The 19,897-nt window shown below is 36.4% G+C and overlaps 1 protein-coding gene and 1 long non-coding RNA gene across 2 annotated transcripts; both read left to right on the top strand.

Annotated features, from left to right (window-relative positions):
• The first annotated feature begins 2,509 nt into the window (after positions 1-2,509).
• ada (adenosine deaminase) lies at positions 2,510-17,334 on the top strand. The gene is made up of 11 exons (XM_016261172.1): positions 2,510-2,826; positions 6,869-6,930; positions 7,561-7,683; positions 9,861-10,004; positions 10,160-10,275; positions 12,653-12,777; positions 13,463-13,534; positions 13,880-13,981; positions 15,703-15,770; positions 16,611-16,740; positions 16,832-17,334. Exons 1-11 carry the CDS (start codon positions 2,785-2,787, stop codon positions 16,934-16,936), a joined length of 1,089 nt encoding a protein of 362 aa, XP_016116658.1. The 5' UTR covers positions 2,510-2,784; the 3' UTR covers positions 16,937-17,334.
• A 281-nt stretch (positions 17,335-17,615) lies between these two features.
• On the top strand, positions 17,616-18,432 carry LOC107574726 (uncharacterized). The gene is made up of 2 exons (XR_001607719.1): positions 17,616-17,653; positions 17,985-18,432. It is a non-coding gene; the product is annotated as an uncharacterized lncRNA (long non-coding RNA).
• The last annotated feature ends 1,465 nt before the right edge of the window (positions 18,433-19,897 follow it).

Here is a 19,897-nt window from a genome sequence, read left to right as displayed (position 1 = left end):
AAAGCCCAGTTTAAATACTCAGGACACCATCAAATCACTCTCTTCAACTCCTCTCTTCTCTCTTCCCTCATCCTCTTCTTTTTTGGTCATGGCTTCACTTTTTGCGCTCTTTGAGCGTGCTCTGGTTTACACGCCAGCTCCTCCAAAACCATGAGGAGAAACGCCACCTAGTCTCGTCAAACTTTACTTCTATTTCTTTACTTTAGTTTATTTTATTTTCCGTTAAGAGTTTCGTGTTCCAAGTTAAGTTTTGCCTAACGCCGCATCTCCGAGTCCGACCTCGAGTGCCGTCTAAAACTTTAACCAGACCACAGCTCCGCGTCGTAAGCCAACGCACAACCACTGGCTTCCCAAGACTGAACTTCCAGCCAATCAGCGACCACGGTAAACCCCTTGTTCTGCAAGGACCACAACAAAGGGAACCCCCGTACAGGCAACGCAACGGAAGTACCTCCAGATTCTAGCTGAACTGGTGCATTTAATATAAATTTGAACCTCACTGAGGAACTCAATGCGAGGGTTAAGTGATTGATGGTTGTTCAGATCTATGCAATTGCACATATTGCTGTAAACTTGGGATTTCACATTTTCATTCTCTTAAACTAATTATTTCCTCACTTTCACTCTTTCTGCAACTTGTGTGAATGTGTGTGTTTATGTGTTAGATTAGTTTATATGTATTAGATTTATCCAATAAAGCCTTATTTATATTGAAAAGAGAAGTATCTTGTGTTTTGTGCTTACAAGTTAATGTCTTAAACTGCCGATCTTGTTACTGTGCTAATTAATAGTGTTTTCACTATATTTTGGATATAAATATCCATTGCAGAATGGATGTTATGCGGCCCGTTCAATGAATCGCTGGCCGTCTCAGTGATCAGCAGTAAAACAGTGATTCTGTCCAAATTCCCTTTAAAATCTTAAATGATTCCCTTTGAGCTAAATTGACCTGTTTCCCTTACATGGATTACTTTAATGATGTCTTTCCTACCGTTCTGGACCTTGAATGTTTTAGTTGCGTTGCTGCCAATGGGGGAACAGAAAGCCCTCGGATTTCATCAAAAATATCCTCATTTGTGTTCTGAAGATGAACAAAGGTCTTACAGGTGTGGAACGACATGAGAGTGAGTAATTAATGACAGCATTTTCATTTTTGGGTGAACTATCCGTTTAATAGGCCAAACCCCACTGACCGGTGGATCTGCATCTCCAATCGCAGCTAAATCGTTTCCTCGCTCCTACATCTTCCACCCTATGACCTGATCGAACTCAGCTGTCTAATGATCTAATGATAGAAATGTAGGGGAAAAAATCAGAAGTCGTTGAAATGTTGGCTCATCTTAAGATATGGTTTATATTCATTATTTAGTACATAAATGCAAAACTTACCCTTCATCCAGTCTCAGACTCACAAAAAAACAAAAAATTATTCAACTTAAATTTACTTGTAAACAACACAGTCACACAAGCAAAGACATTTCCTATACAACAACCTCATAACCGTTTAATAACCTGAGTTGCCTAAAAAAAAATATTAAGATGGATGGAGATCCTCACTGTAATGTGCTCAGTCATAGCCTACAAAGGGAGGTAAACGGGGAATTGTTGATTACTTGCTAATTACAGTTAAACGTCTTTCTAAAAAAGTAGTCACAAATAAACAAGGTTAACAATTGTTTGAATCGTGGTCTCTTAAATCATATTAAGAAGTTTCAATGATGAACTGCCTTTAACTGAAAAATGAGTGTTTACTATTGTCATTTTGCATTATTGACACACTATTTCCTAATTAATGCTGTACAGTTGCTTTGACACAATCTGTATTATTAAAAGCGCTATATAAATAAAGGTGACTTGACTTGACTTTAGAGACGGTCCCTTGATTTGCGAATATCGAACATCCAACGTCAAGCCAACTTTGTGCCTGTTTTCAGCTGAATTTCCGAACTGCTCGGTGACAGCTTGATTCAATTCGCGACCGATTTTGTGAACAGGTTCAGTAGCAATTCGATCACACAACATAATATATCAGCATTTCTCACGATTACCAAGCTCTTCTTTAAGTAAGCTATGTAACGTTAACTTTGCATTTAAACATTTAGTATGAGTTATTCAACCAAATTAACCATGGTTTTACTACAAATTAAAAAAAACATGGTTAATATAGTTAAACCATGGCAACCACAAATTAAGCATTGCTACACTAACCATAGTTTAACCATGGTTTTTGTATTAAAACTGTGGTTATACAAATGGTAATCAATACGCCAAAAAAACTGACTGACAAACTGACATTAACTAGCCATAAGCCTAACCTCTTCTAAACATCGCTGAACCTCTCTACATGAGCGACGCGACGCAAATAGAACGCTTCCGACACACTCGCTTGCAGCGTTGACAGCTTCAGCATTCGAGTATCTCGCGTCGCGTCGATAGTAGTGTACATGTGGCATTACTCTGCTTCTAAAAGGCTTCTAATAGGATTCCGGTTTAATCTCTTCGCTTGGCGTAGATCAGGTGCGCTTGTCAGTTAAGTTTGCTTGGTTATTGTTGTCACTCTGTTGTGTTCAGCCGTGTTTAGTTGGCTTATTGCACGATGATGTAGAGGCGGGGTTCATCGCTCATGTTATCTGTTCATAAAGGCGTGTTCTTTGTCCGCGCCTGGGCTGGAGTGTATAAAAGTAAAGCGCATGGGGAAGCTGAACTTCGCCGCTTGAGCTGACAGGTTCCGGAGAGCGCGTGTTCAAGTTGTATCACGACAGATTTACACTTCGAGGAAAGACAATGGCAGAAAAGAATGGAAAACCAGCATTTGATAAACCTAAGGTTAGTATAGTGTCATTACTGTTATTGTTGTTATTCTTAACATACATTCAGGGTTGAATGCTGTTTTAATAAATTGATAATACAGCATAATCTGCACACATATTAATTGTCATGATGAATTTAGATATCTATAAGATTAAGACCTAAATCTGATGCTTAATAAGGAGGAGGAGACTTAATGTTAAAGGTAATTTCAGTGTAAAAATGTTTGAAGTTAAATAAGGTGAAGAAACACGATCATAAAATTATTGTAACATATTCATAAAAAGACAATCAAAAACATCTTGCCATTGCGGCTGATGCATCAAAAGAAGCATGATGATTTATGGAAAAGGAGAGAAAACTCCAGGATAATGTTCACACTTCTTGGCCTTGCAGGGAGATACATTGTATCTGCCCTTTGGAGTTATTGTACTGACTGAGCAAGCAGAAGTCAGCTTGAAGAACTGATACAAGAAACATGCCGATAAGCACATCATTTGTGGAAGTGTCAATAACCCATATGAGAGAATTGACACAATGTCTGCCCTGTACCGCACTTGTATTACACTGACCATATGCAGCTGGAGGGCTGACACCAGCATCACTGAAAGTAGCATTCAAGCCTTATTCTTTCTTATGCGATACCCTTCTTAAAGTTTCTTTGTGAATTACATAATAATTACAGTGTGAATCTACACCATTGTCGATAGTATAGTGTGAGAGGCTGCCATATAAAGTACAGCATTCTCTTTAGATTCCTCATTGTAAACACATTCAAAAGGTCTTACTTTGTTGTTTAATTTGTGGTTAAGAGGGCAATTTTATGGTGATTTGTAACAGTCCTAACAAGGAGCTACAATTATTGTAGGCGGTAAACAATTTACCATTCCTTGACTAAATCACACCCTTCATAAAACTTGCTATATCAGAAATTCAACAGATTATGTAACACTTAACAGAAAGTAATTTCCATATTTTATCAGTTGCCCAGGACTTTGTTCCACATCTAATGATTACATGATTAGTCACAGTGAAACAATACAGAAAAGTCACATTGCTTGTTTTTTAATCACCAGCTGACAATAAGTGCATTATGCACGCAGTACATCCAGTGCCATTTTATAGGATACTCCTTCAAGTGTAATGCAAGCACAACAATGAATCACTCATCTGTACACACAAACACGCCTTTAACAAGCAGGCAGTATTTTCATAACAAACTTTGCAGCTTTTAAGAGTCATCTGATTCCATAATGTGAGCAGTTGCAAGCAAGTCAGTTTTATAAATATTTAAGCAACATGCAGTCCATGCATATTCAACCCCACCCAATTACCGAGTGACATTAATATTAGAGCAACTACAGTAGTCGTTTGCAATGCACATTTGAACCTATTCAAGTATAAAGAGGGTGACAGCTTAGGCTTGTACAGACAAGACAGTTTTTCCACTTGGAACGTCTTCCTTTTGATATTTGAGCACACATGGCTTACATGATGGCAGGGAAAACAACCGTGGTAGAGCATGCGAAAGTATTGCTCATAATATTGTACATAGTGAATGCTTTTGCAGCATAAATGTATAATTTTGGGAACTTTTATATTCAGTGAGTTGTTTATTGTAGTAATTAAACGGACTGCAAGAAGACCCATGCAGAGAGTGCTTGAAGAAGTCTCATTGGGCCTCATGCTCTGTTAACCTGATCCGAGAAACTGAGCGCTAAAGACCAATGAATTGAAAGCAATAGAGGTGACATCATCCTTGTTTAGTTCTGCCAAAGACACAGTGTCGTACCAAAAATGGTTTTAATAATCCTGAAAATGGATTCAGTTATTCAGGCGTGTTTGATATAAAATGGTTTACAAGCAGATGTCTGTTTTAAATGTTATTAGACTCCAAAGCCTCACTTTAGTCTGCTTTTTATTATGAGTGAATACTTAACATTTAGTTCTTGTGCTGCAAAAGAATGTAAAGAATAGTTTTATTGTCCTGTATCAACCCCAGTTTGCTTTCACTGCTTCGCGATTACGTAGATTTACCAGGTGCCTCAAGTAAAGCCTTTACAAAGCGTGAGCATTTCTGTCATTGAACTGGGCTGAAGGTATTGATATCATTTGGTATAAAAGGCTGCTTGCACACCACATTTTCCTCTGGGGGTGGGGGAAGGGACTTAATACACTGCAGTGTCCTTTCTCATGTCCGACTGGCCCATGGAGATCACACTGCTTAATCAGTGTTGACTTCTTTCAGTGGTTCCTATCATACTCATGAGGGTCTGTTCTGTTTGAAAGTGTCTTTATCTTTTGTGTTAACTGTATATGAGAGCATAAAGGAAATATGATGCACTGAACAGCCATTACTTAGGTTGTTGTGCAGAGCAGTTTGGTCAAAGATGTGGCACAGCTGTTTGCACACGTGCACCATGATCCTGTGGCCCCTTTTTTCTCTTGAGAATTTCCTGTGAACGCTCTGTTTCCCTAAAATTGGTCTCTGGTGACACAAGAAAAAAAAATCTAATCTCCTGAAATAGCATTGTAATTAGTATGCTGTTGTAATAAAATGCTGTGAACTCTTTATGCTTTATGTCCATGTTTTGACTTGTTATCGAAAGAGAGTATTCACAACATGAGTGATTTTTTGAATTCCCTTTCTTACTAGCATGCAATTTAGCTAGCATTGTGCAATCGTATTGTTTAGACTACGATTGGATTATTAGTTTTTCTAATTTTCCTCAGATTGTGAAACATTGTGCTGTTTCCCATCATATTTTTACCAACAGTATTTCAGTATTTCGCCAGTCTTCATTATAGCTGATGATACTCTTCCATTAACAAACATTTTCAGCTGGATTGAAGTGAACAGCTACTGATGATGAGATATAGTTCACATTTTTGTATGCTCACACTTTGTTATTGTATTATGGAGTTGGGATTCTGAAATAGAGTGCTGCTGAGATGACAGATTTTTATAGACTAAAACCTGCAACCAAGACATTTTAGCCTTTACCATTTCGCAATCCTGAATCAATGGTTTTTTTAAATCTATTTTTGATTTGGTTAAGTTTAGTGGCTAACACAAGCTCAATATATTTTCATATTTTACTCTATGACATGCTGTATAATACATCAGTAATACCTACTTGTGATTTTTTTAAACATTTACCTTGGCTTAAAAATGTAGTTCCTAATAAGTAGCTAAATGGGACTAGGTTGTTGGAGACATTAAATATCTTCACGCCAAACAAGAAAACGTATCTACTCATAGTCTGCTTTTACAGCCTTGTTGAGTGTATAATCATGCTCTTGCTAACTATTCTAACTCAAAATTTCATGAACTCAACTTTCATGTCATAAGTATGCAACGACATAAAATTTAATCCAATGAAACCGAAACTTTCACTCACCACATATACGCAATAAAATACTTGTGAATCAGACAAGCTGGCATCTTTTCTGTGCATTCTTCTAACTTCACTGGTAAACTTTATAGTTAGAAGAATACACTACTCACGGTGGTATGATGACAAGCAAATGTACAATTCTTGTACCCAAATAATACAATGTAAAAAAGAAGGCACAAACCAAATGCTTTAGTCAGTGATTCAACATACTATAAGAGCAGTTGACGCCACATAGAGGGTTTTTGCATTCTCTAACAGCCATGACTTAATGGGTTTCTCTTTATGGTTTGTCTCTATGCTCCTTGCTGTTTGTTTCACAGCTGCTGGTGAAGTGGGGTCACAATTTAATTTGGTCATCTGTCAGGACAACTCTTAATACGTCTCAGAAGATTGGAGCCATTACATTCACTTCTCTCACAGCTCTCCCTGGCATCTCTGGCCTTTCCACTGAACTTATTTCACCCAGTCGTGCATTCCACATTCTAGATGCGCTCCACGACCACGAGGAGCATTTCACAGCTGCGCGGGAAGGAGCTCAGAGTTTGGATGGATGTGCTTCTGCTCTGTGCCATCAACAAGTGTCTCTGTCAGCATTTGTCACGTGGTTCAGTGGTGTGAAAAAGTGGGCGTTGTATTTGATTCCTGTTCTTTTATCTTTGCAGATTGAGCTACATGTGCATCTTGATGGTGCTATTCGAATAAAGACCATTGTAGAAGTAGCAAAGTAAGTGACGTATTCCAATTACATACTGTGATAAATACACTGAAACCCATTCATTTAAATGTCTTTCCTAGTGACTCAGAAGCTCCTTAAAGGAAGAGTTCACCAAAAATGAAAAATATTATTTACTCAGAAAATATTATTTTAATAATTATTTATATAATTAGTAATTATGTATGTAATAATATTTATAGTAAGCATTTATAATAATATTAAGTATGTTAATTATTTAATGTTTAATTGCATTTGTATGTTAAATTTTGAGCCTTCTGAGGCCAAAGAAACAGTCCCAAATTTACGTCAATATTAACTGCTAATTTCACCTTCACTACTGCTCTAACATCAAATATGAACTACTGACAATGACTATAGGTTTATACAATGATTCATTTTGACAGCCTGTGGTCAATAATGAAGTTGTGATCTGTTTTTGGCTGAGAATGAAAGATTTTGTAATGCTTAGGCTATTCAAAGTTATCAGATAAGCTTCAAATTATTTTTTTTATAATGAATCAACAGCACCATGTGTTCTTGGGTAAACAGACATTATGACCTAATTCTAGGCAATTCTGTGGTCTTTCTATTAAATCGTTCAAACTCTAACCAGTGACCTCTGGTGTAACTGTGTCTCAGGCGGCGGGGAATCACTCTACCTGTGAACGGCGAGGATGAAATGAGAGACCTGGTCATAATGCATGAGCCGGCCACACTCACAGAATTCCTTGGCAAGTTCAATCACTACATGCATGCCATTGCGTAAGTAGTTGTGCCGAGAAAAGGTCTGCTGGCTCTAAATAAGTTCTGTTGCTAATTTGCTTGAAGAATGCATGGAAGCCTTATCATTTAAACTGCAAAAAAAACACACTAAATATGATGTTTTTCCCTTAATTTTATGACATTGTTACATTTTTTCCATTAAGTTTTTGCACCAACAACAGTTACATTTTTGTCTCTCAGCTCAGGACTATTCTCCCCTCACAGAAAAAAAGGTTTCTGAAAAGCAATTTCACGTTTTGGCAAATTTGTATTATCTTTTGATTTACTTTCTCGCACAATATGACACTGACGATTAGGTTTAAGTGCGGACCTTCATGCTTATTTTTTTTTATAATAATCATTTGTTTTCATTCAAATAACATTGTATGAATTCATACTAAATCAACACGTCATAAAAGTCTTATGATATCAAGCTCGGGTTCAATAATTGCTCTTTTTTAGACATTTTGAAAATTAGAGTAAAAAGGTACAAAAGATACCCTTTCAAATATTTATACTAAATTCTACCATTTAGGGAATAATATGTACAATTTAGGAACTGATACGGTATGTACCTTTAAGGCACTAATTAGGGATAAATAAGGTAAAGTATATATTTTGAAAAGATATTGCCCATTGGCAGCTTTTGTACTTTTTTTTTTTTGCATAGTATATTTTTAGATCTCTTTCAATCTGGAAACAATTTAATTCCTAATGAATCAAATTATTCTAGGCCACTCTATGGCTGTTGCACCCTTCACCACATGGAAGTAAATATTGAATTCCATTGATGTGAACTCAATTACTGGCACAAATCTGAAGCATTGCTCAAGTGGTTAATAAGTAAGAGAGCCTCACTATATCACTACTGGTGGAGAGACCCTCAAGGGCATGGAATCCTTTCTGATGTCCTGCAGACATCTTTACATGCAGCTCATGTCACACTTTCATGACGTGTCGCTATAGCAACGGACATATAACCTCTGCACAGTCTTCTAAACAAGAATCCGATAATGAGAAAGTTTCTACACGTTTCCACTCAGATTCACAAATGTGAGAGATAGATGCTTTGACATGAAGACCTGAAAAGCAGTGCAGCCGGTAGTTTTGTGGGCCGGCAGCTGACATGCTTAGTTGAAAATGAACCTCTAGTCCTCGGAAGCTTTAAAAGGGCTTTGTTTACAGCATGCGCCTCCCCCAAAACAACATGGGGAACTCGCTAGCTGTTTTTGGCACCCACTGGACTCTTTATTGTCCCGTGCTGTAGACAGGTTCAATGCATGTCATGTGGTGTAACTTGAAAACATGCTTTGTTGTTGCAGTCAAATAGCCCTTTTATTTAGCACTTTAAAGCATAATGTGACTCAGAGAGGGAATTCAAAAAAAATAAAAAATGTGCAAGTGAGCTGTTTAAGATAAGGATTATAGCATAAGCGTTACTGATTTGTACAAATGATTATGGCCTTTGGTATCTTGCTCCAGTTGTGGGTGTTCTTGGAACAAGTGCATGGTTATGCAATAAAGAAGGATTTTATCTGAGTGTGGAAGTGAAAGTAATGCCTAGTTCATTCAGTTAATTCAGTCATTCACATAACATCTCCCTAAAGCATGTGCTATCTTTGTCCATAAATGAAGAAGTCATGAATGCTTTAATTTTATGACATCATAAAACAACTCAAGCATTTATAGTCTACTGCAATCTGTTTGAATATTCTTAGATGATGCAGATGATGTTTTATAATGATGTTTGATGTTTTGGGCCACTTTAATTACATACAAACAAACACACACACATAATAACCTCATGACATTTACATTTATTAATTTAGAAGATGCTTTTAGCAAAAGCAACTTACAAGTGAGAAATTTTTAAAGAAGCAATTCAAAGGACAATTCAGCAGCAACATAAGTGATACAATACAACATTTCTTAGAAAAGCACAAGCTAAAAAAGAAAATTCTTGGTATGTGTGTGTTTGTGTGTATATATATATATATATATATATATATATATATATATATGTATACACACACATTCATATGCATGTATGTATATATATGTATGTGTGTGTGTGTATGTTTCTTAAAGATTATGTAGGTCTTGAAGGTGGCGAGGGGCTATTGGGGTAGGGGGTGGGGTTGTCGTGGTATCTTATCTGTTTCATGTTCCATCTGCAGAGGGGACAGAGAGGCCATCAAGAGAATAGCTTACGAGTTTGTAGAGACAAAGGCTGAAGAGGGAGTGCTCTATGTTGAAGCCAGATACAGCCCTCATCTGCTGGCCAACAAGGGAGTGGATCCTCTTCCTTGGGACCAAAAACCGTATGTGTACCATATTTGCTCTAATCAAAAGCTGTTTTGTGGCATGTATTGTTTATTGTTCTTATGTTACAACAATCATGCTGGTTTACATTTTCTCTTGCACAATAACCCTGTTCTCGTCTTTGTTCTTGCCTGTCTTCCCCTCTTCCTCCCAGAGGAGACATCACTCCCGATGACGTGGTGGACCTGGTGAACCAGGGGTTCAAAGAGGGAGAGAAGGCCTTCAAAACCAAAGTCAGGTCCATTCTGTGCTGCTTGCGTCACGAGCCAAGTAATACACTCTCACCTCTGCTCCACCCACCCCCACCCAGTGTGCTGTGTGTTTGAGAGGCAATGCCTCACTGTCATCCTTCATTAAAAACCCATTCATCCACAGCCACTGTATGCTTATGACCAAATGGTGTTTAATCATCATGACACTGGCCGAACCTCCTGCAGATTGGCGCAGAATTTGTTGTTTCCATCTTAAATTCAGTCAAGATGGACTGTTTGGAAATGCTGTTGTGAATTTGGAAGCCTTGGTGATTCATGTGTAATGTGTTTTGTAAATAGAGACACTATTCATGTAACCTTTGAAACTGAAGAGATCTGTCACGTACACTGCCGTTCAAAAGTTTTTAGTTTTTTTTAAGTATCTGTTGCTCACTTTTATTTGATCAAAATACAGTAAAAACACTAATACTGTGAAATATTATTTCAATTTAAAATAACCGTTTTATATTTGAATGTATTAAAAAATGTAGTATATTCCAGTGATGGCAAAGCTGATTTTTAGCAGTCATTACTCCAGTCTTCAGTGTCACATGAGTGATTTGTTGCTCAAGAAACAGTTATTCTTAATATTATTCTTAATGTTGAAAACAGTTTATAGTATTACTTAATATTACTGTGGAAAAAGTGATACATGTTTTCAGGATTCTTTTATGAATAGAAAGTTCAAAATAACAGCATTAATTTGAAATTTTGTAACCATCTTTTACTGTCATTTTGATCAATTTAATATATCCTTGCTGAAAGAGAAAATTACCTTTTTTTTAAATGAATAAATAGACAATCTTACTGACCCCAAACATTTGAACAGTGAAGAGTTAAAAGTCATCCATTCGGAAAGTTTCAATTCTTTCATTTTGAAAAAAGCAAAACAATGCCACATAACATATATAATATTTTTGAACATATCAATGATTTTTGTACAGTGTACAGTTACACTTGATACACTTCTATGAGTGGTGCACATTATATTGGTGGCCAATATTATATGTATACAGGCATTATATTCTTTTGCTGTCAGTTAGGCCAATATTTATTCCAATCCAAATTGCATCTTTTTATGTGTGTGTATATATATTAGGGCTGTCAAAATGGCTGAAAAACTAAATTCGAATTTTGTACTTAAATATTATCAAAATTCGAATTATATTCTAATTTAAAATGCATAATTTCAGTTAGGGTGAAGAAAAGCTTTTGGCTTCTCTCTCAAGAGGGGGCGTCATTCAAAGCATAAGATAACATGACTATCGGCGAAAAAAAGTGCATAATGTTTAAAATAATGTTTATAATTATAAATAAGTTGCTTAAACAACTATAAACAAAACAGCATAATGTATGTATGCATAGTTTAATACAAAGGGCGGAAAGCCAATCACACAGAGTACATTTTCCATTTAAAAACATGAGATGCCGTGGGATGGGGAAAACCCCGCCATAAAGTCTCAATATGTTTTTTTCAAAGTTGAGCATTAATTTTACATGGCTTTCTAAACATGCGGCTCTTTTGTGCGAGACGCGAGTGCAACAGTAATAGATGTCCCTCTAGAAAATGCATGAAATATGCCTTCTGTGTGAACGGCTTGGTTTCGGTTTTGATGTAAACAAGATCTTCTCCGCATTGATGTTCTCTTTTTCCGCTATATTTTTAATGAACAACGCAGCAGCGCCGCATCTAGTGGCTTCAACTGGATAGGCTAACAAAAACATTATAATGCAATGACACTTACATCGTCATCGCATCTCGTGCGCTGCTGACAAGGCTGCCTCCTTAAGGCACACCTAAAATTCGAATACAACGTTTTTGCATTCGAATGTGGATTTTTATTTTAAATTCGACGAATATTCGAAATTCGATTTTTTTTTACAGCCCTAGTATATATGTATATATGTATTATTCAGATATAGACACTAACTATAGATACAACTATAGATTGATAATACTATAAATTTAGAATATTCTAAATCATATTACAGAATTATTGAATTGTCCATATCATGCAATTATATCCAGGTGTGAAAAACTTGTTGCCTCTTTCCCAAAAAGACTCATGGCTGTATTCGATCAAAAGGGTGCTTCTACTAAATACTGAGCAAAGGGTCTGAATATTTAGGACCATGTGATATTTCAGTTTTTCTTTTTTAATAAATCTGCAAAAATGTCAACAATTCTGTGTTTTTCTGTCAATATGGGGTGCTGTGTGTACATTAATGAGGGAAAAAAATGAACTTAAATGATTTTAGCAAATGGCTGCAATATAACAAAGAGTGAAAAATTTAAGGGGGTCTGAATACTTTCCGTACCTACTGTATATGCAGCATATATCATATGAGGACCCACATCATTGACTGTTACAATCTAATGCTTATTGTTGCTGTAGATTGGTCTATGGATGTGGTCGAGCTGTGTAAGAAGTATCGTAAAGATGGAGTTGTGGCAATAGACCTAGCAGGAAATGAATCCATGAACTGTGAGTCATACCCAGGACACAAGAGAGCATTTGAGGTAAGAAAACACACACACACACACACACACACACACATACAGTCCATATGAGCTGTGTTTGCGAAATGTTTTCATCATGAGAAACCAGAAAAACGTCTCTGGCTGCATTTTTCTCTGTGGACCATCTAGATTAAACTCATTTTTATTAGACCTGTTACGAAACAAGTTTTGCAGAATTTGACAGGACATACATGATAATCGTATGTCTTATCAACGTAACGTTTTGTCAAGGTCTTTTTCCCCCTGGCTTCCCTGATGGTGAACTACCTAGCAAAAATGAATAACTTTTTTGTCTATTTGAAGTCTAACATCACAGTAAAACCGTTTGATTAGTTGATGTATTTAAAACTTTAAGAGATTTAACTGTACTTTGTTGAATTGGAAACTCTTGTACAATTCATAATTTAAAAAGCACAGACACAGAGACATCTGTTTATACCATTCGCATGCTAAGAGCCGCAGCTGAGATGTTCCGGAAGCAAAACAAGTTCCTTATCATCCTGTGATCTTAACTGAATCTTATAAACACAGTGTTTGAAAGCAATATCGTTTGTTTAATGAGGCAAGCATAATACAGTACATGCTACAGATGCTGTGTTTGGATAGTGCTTGGTGCTTTTTTTCCCATCTGCAGGAAAGCAGATGTTGCTGGCAGTGTTCTAGCTGTGGGTTTTGTTTTTGACAGGAAGCCGTCAGAAGTGAGGTGCACAGAACAGTGCATGCAGGAGAAGTGGGCTCTGCCAATGTGGTGAAGGAGGTATGAGTTTCCTCTTTTGCTCAGCAGTTATTATCATGTATTCAGCAAGAACACAAGAACCACTCGTGTGCTTCCCACGAAAACATAGCGATTCACTATCTGCTATCTGTTGTACAGATGGAAAATTGTGTAACACTGCTGAGTCTGTTTTTAGCTAGTTATTCTTGTGAGGAAATTCTGTCTGTGAAGTACATTTCCTTCCCAAGTACTAAATCATAAAAGGCAGATATTTTAGAAAACAACACAAACGCTCAGCTCATTTTTCAAAATGTCACTCCACAAGAAAACACCCTCGGATCTAAAACTATGTGCCAACTCTTTTCATAATGTTCCCTCCCTTTGCAGGCTGTGGAAGTTCTGAAAGCAGAACGCATTGGACATGGATACCACACGCTTGAAGATCAAGCTCTATATAAACGACTGCTACAACAAAACATGCATTTTGAGGTAAGACAGGATGGCAGCTTCCTGACAGTCACAGAAATCACATTGAGATACACACCCACATACATTTGCATCATTATTAGTCAGATAAAAATGCCATTATCGTCGATGACTTTACAATGCATCATGTATATCTGCATGTTGCACAAGACCTTGTTCTTGGTCAAAGTGCTCACATACAGTAACGACCCAATATTAGGGTCAATAACAAAGTAGCATCTGAAAACAATGATGATAAAGCTTAAATGATAAAGCAACTAATTTCACTTATCTGAGCCATTTTTAATTACCTTTAACTAAGTTTTGTTTTTACATACATTATCTTTCAAAACATTTTTTGTCACAGATAACCAGACCTTATTGCATTCATGAAAGCACTTACTTCACTGATATCTTTCTTATGTAACAGCTCATGGTTTCATTAGCTGTGTGCTCCATGACGTGGGGCCCGTTCTTCGTACGTCGCTAACTCAGTTAGCTGGATTTGATTGTTGATGATTTGGAATGATCTTTGATTGTTTGGTTCTTCCAAGCTCATCCCAGAGTTGCTGTCATAGCAACAGGTCTTTTAGCTTAAACCTGCTGGAGAGCAGGCTTATTTCATGTAAACAGGATTAGATAGCATCTTTTTAAGCAGAATTGATACTTAAAATCTGTCGTCTACCACCGCTACTTTATTACAAGAGTACCCTACTAATCCAGGGACAATAATTAAAAAATAATAATCATTTAAAAATGAATTTAAAGATAATATAATAATGTTGTGTAGTCTTTAATGCTACAGACACAGCCAGTTTTACTCACTGAAAGATTTATTCGTCATAAAATTATTACTTCATAATTGTATTCGAGTCTTACACACATGCTATACAGATAATGTAGAGTCGTGCATTAATTTGTGTGGTGACAGATATTATGGGAGTGGCTTGATGGAGCTCAGGAGATGCTGATAACATGATCTTGACCCTTAAGAAACTTTAATTAATGCTGTCACGTAACAAATCTGTTCAAATATAAAATTAAATGAATTGCTAATTACTACATTGAAATAAAAATGTAAAGCCTATACAAATATTAGAAATCCGGAATATAAATAATTGGGAATCATGTAAAAAAAAAAAAAAGGAAAATAAAAACAGTGCATATTTCATTTATCTATTATAACATTTATGTAATTTGTCAAGGTTTTCGTCAGGTGTCTTTTTTCATTATATGATGACATTAAGTTGCTGTCTTGTCGCCAGCCAATCGCTGCATTGCTGATCGTGGTTTCGAGTATCAATACATAACCCCTTTTAAACCAACCCATGAATGCGCAATTATCTCAGATAACTCAATCCAGTCATACTAATCATCAACAACAGGTGCGTTCAAAGAACCCAATTAGCCAGATCCTGATTAGCGCGATGATATCATCTCGGATGTAATAAGCGGCGTACGAAGAACGGGCCCCTGAACTGCTGTGTCAGATTAATGAGACGCATACAATTAGTTTTGATGAGACAGAAACAGGACTGAGAAACACCGAGTGGAAGATTTCCTGAAACATAATCCCATGCTGCCCTCCGGTGGACAGTTTTAAACATCTGTGTTTATAAATGTGTCGCTGGACAGTCTCTCAGTTTACTAATATTTATATTTTCGCTACCAGAATATTTATGAGATGTTTAAAGGAGGTTATTAATCTACACCATGTTTAGTGTCACTGTGTTGTCTTTCTCTAGATGTGTCCTGTCTCCAGCAGACTGACAGGAGCCTCTGACCCAGACTTCACTAAACATCCTCTCATCACGTGAGGATAGCTTTATTTACTCTTTTTTTTCTTTTTTTTTTAATGCATGTTCCAGGTCTTACTGTGAATTACTTGCAATTGAATGGTGTCTGTTATTCCACTTTTCCATTAACATCAGTTAGGCTATTCGATAATAATGTAACTTCCATTCAATCTGACTTCTGTTGCGTTTCACCATCTAATTCGTTTGTGAAGGATAAAATAAAGTACTACTGTGCATTCTTCCTCAATGCCTATCATGTTTCACTTAGAAATATGGCATTATTGAATTAAAATGGACAATTTACCTTGGGCTTTTCATACTGCACTTAAAGGGATAGTTCACCCAAAAATGAAAATTACCCCTTGATTTGATTCTCACACTTAAGCCATCCTAGGTGTATATGAACACAACCTGAGCTATATTAAAACATATCCTGGCTCCTCCAAGCTTCATAATGGCAGTGAACGGCCATTAGAAGTCCAATAAAGTGCATCCATCCATCATAAAAAGTGCTCCACACAGCTACCGGGGGGGGGGGTTGTACTCCTGAAGTGAATCGATGCATTTTAGTAAGAAAAATATCCATGTCTAAAACTTTATAAACTGTAATCTTTTGCTTCTGCTAATTGTCGTATGCATGTACACAAGAGAGTGGCGTTCCCCACATTTGTAATTTAGAAGCGGGATTAGTGCCGGGTTCCTGCCTCTTTTACATTGCCAAACTTGTGCAATGTTTCTTGCCATTTTGGCAGTATAGGTGGCCAAAATCAAAGGGAATGTGAATCAGTTTAACCCAGGATTCTGTTTAATGATCTAGAGTTAACTAGTTCAAGTTTTAAAAGTCTTGTGTGTTTCAGATTCAAGAAGGACAAAGCTAACTACTCCTTAAATACAGATGACCCTACCATCTTCAACTCCACCTTGAACTCAGACTACCAGGTGGTGCAGAAATACATGGATTTCACTGAAGAGGAGTTCAAGAGACTGGTGAGACACAATTTGCCTAAACAGGCTCTCTAATGGACTCTGGTCATGGCATAAGTGACTTGAATGATCCTGTCTGCTTCTGTTTTCACAGAATATAAATGCAGCAAAGTCCTGCTTTCTTCCTGCAAAGGAGAAAGAGGAGCTTCTTGAACAACTCTATGAGGCCTACGGCATGCTGAAAAAAACAGGCTTTTGAGCTCAGTACTGTTATAAACAAGTTTGCAGCGAGCAGAGCCTTTCAGGACATTTGCCTTCTCACACGATTGTGGATCCTGATTCCTTGAAACTGGAGAACTCGTACACACATTTCTCAGTGAAATTTTTACACAAAAACAAAGACCACACATAAAAACTTTCAACTTTAGAAGTTAACATGCTGTTCGTTAAAATAAATGTTACACATGTCATTTAACCACCGTTACAGCATACTGGTTTTGACCAAATGTTGTTGCCTTTCATCTACATAAACATTTTTACAAGTATTGTAATCTCTGTAGCTTAAATATTGGTCTTATTTCATATTTACTCAAGTCTAAGTCACTATACTTTATGCTCTTCTCAATATATGCACAGAATATGACAATGTAATAAAGAAAAAAATCGACCACACATAAAAACTTTCAACTTTAGAAGTTAACATGCTGTTCGTTAAAATAAATGTTACACATGTCATTTAACCACCGTTACAGCATACTGGTTTTGACCAAATGTTGTTGCCTTTCATCTACATAAACATTTTTACAAGTATTGTAATATCTGTAGCCTAAACATTAAATATTGGTCTTATTTCATATTTACTCAAGTCTAAGTCACTATACTTTATGCTCTTCTCAATATATGCACAGAATATGACAATGTAATAAAGAAAAAAATCTTTTATATGAAGCATGTTAATCTGTATAACATGTGAAAGGTACTGTGAGAATGAAATTAAATAGTACCTCAGCTTTATTCTAAAATTTTACAATGGCAATAATGTATAAATCCAAACCATTAAACCAGAATATGATCTTGTCTGGTGCTCATCTAATGTATATTGTATACAAACCTTTGGGTAAGCGTTGATTATTAATATTAAAGTGATTATTAGACGTTTGGTGATGAAATGCTGTGCAAAACCCCTTTAAATTTGGTCGTTCTTTTGTTCTAACACCAGAGGGCATTTACCAAAAGACGGTTTATATAACTCGGGTTTGGAGTTAATCAGCCTATAGCGAAAATTAATTGTGTCAGGTTTGTGAAAGGTACTGTGAGAATGAAATTAAATAGTACCTCAGCTTTATTCTAAAATTTTACAATGGCAATAATGTATAAATCCAAACCATTAAACCAGAATATGATCTTGTCTGGTGCTCATCTAATGTATATTGTATACAAACCTTTGGGTAAGCGTTGATTATTAATATTAAAGTTATTATTAGACGTTTGGTGATGAAATGCTGTGCAAAACCCCTTTAAATTTGGTCGTTCTTTTGTTCTAACACCAGAGGGCATTTACCAAAAGACGGCTTATATAACTCGGGTTTGGAGTTAATCAGCCTATAGCGAAAATTAATTGTATCAGGTTTTACATTTTGTGTTGTATAGTTTGAACTGCATAGGAAAATATACGGACTATAAATGATGTGGGAAGTAAGGGACTGAGAGCTTGTCACTGTGTAAACTATCAATACAAATACTTTTGCATCTGAATGGTTGTGTAATTCTTGTCCTGTTTATGACACAAAAAATGTTTTTAATGTTTTAATTATAGCGTCTTTATTGGTAAATCGTGGCATTCGGTGGCCTGATGTTTACGAATTCTGTCTTTTGTTCACGGTTTATATCAGTCCGCTGATTCGCGTAGCCTAACTGAAAATAGTGACATTAATGTCTGAAATTAATCTCTCGTTTCATACAAACGCAACTGGCGCCATCTTGCGTCTCGATTATTAATTGTAGTAAAAAATAAATAAATATATATAGGCCTAATAATGATAAATATATAGATGTGTATATATATATGAGGACTTTATCAAAAATGTTATTGTAATTGATGTAGTGTTCGTATTTTTACTAAGCCACCTGTTTTGTACATTTTGAGTTCACATAGATCGCATTTACACACCCATCTACTAAGTGCATGTTTACACAGAAAAACAATGGAGCAATAGTCAACTGTGTAAACGGGCCCTTAACAAAATATTTTTCTTAGTGGAAACATAAGATTACACATGTTAAAGTGTAATTTCAACCATTTCAATTTCATGTCCACATATTTGGGGAGTATAATGACATAATGGTTGTACACTATCCCTTACTTGTATAATCATTTTCATAAATTACACTTTTCCTTCAAATACATCCAAACCCAACTTTAAAAAAAAATCAATAAATAAAGACACTGAATGTCATTCCTGTTTATTTTGAGGTACTTACATTTATAGGTCACAATATAAATGCAATGTGTTTCAACGAGTGTTGTTGAGAGTCTGACAAAAACCACAAAACAGTGCCAGGAGCAGAAAGCAGTAACTCAGATACTACATAAATATTGTTAATTATGTTACAGTATATAATGAAGTATAGAAACAAACCTCTTCTGACCTCAGGCAATATTTGGGAATTCTGTTCTATAGTCAGACCACCTTCAACTGTAGTGGTCTTTGTTTTGTTTTTTTTAATTTAAACTGAGCCATCCATGTCATAGGCTGTAACAAAAAGGCTATATTTGGTACTTTATAGTTTAGAGTATTTGTTTTAACAGCAACTCAGCACGAGATTGAACTGTTTAGTTTAAGTTTAGGATGGAAAAATATCAAAACGCCTGTGCTTCTGTTCGACCGCTGTTAGAAAAAACAAACTTCCCTCACTCTGCGCTGTGAATGAATACAGTCCACGACAGATTCGTCCCATTTAGTGGTGTTTGCAAAGGCAGTGTCTTCTTCATCTGTCTCTTAGGCACTCAACAGCATGCAATGGGTGGACATCCACCTTAATGGCAGTCTATGAGAGGAGCTCTTCACTGCTGCCTGATGAGCAAAGATGAGGAGAATTTTGATGAGAAAAGGAAAGAACTCCCCCAGCTTTCCTCTCTCCTCCAGGTCATTCATGATCTTTATGACGGTCCCTCTGTCCCCTGTTTATTCTGGCTCCCAGATGCCTCTGCTTCAGGGGC

Source organism: Sinocyclocheilus grahami, unplaced genomic scaffold (genome assembly GCF_001515645.1).
Source record: "Sinocyclocheilus grahami isolate Dianchi unplaced genomic scaffold, SAMN03320097.WGS_v1.1 scaffold2318.1, whole genome shotgun sequence".
Taxonomy (NCBI): domain Eukaryota; kingdom Metazoa; phylum Chordata; class Actinopteri; order Cypriniformes; family Cyprinidae; genus Sinocyclocheilus; species Sinocyclocheilus grahami.
This window is presented reverse-complemented; position numbering and strand designations above follow the sequence as displayed.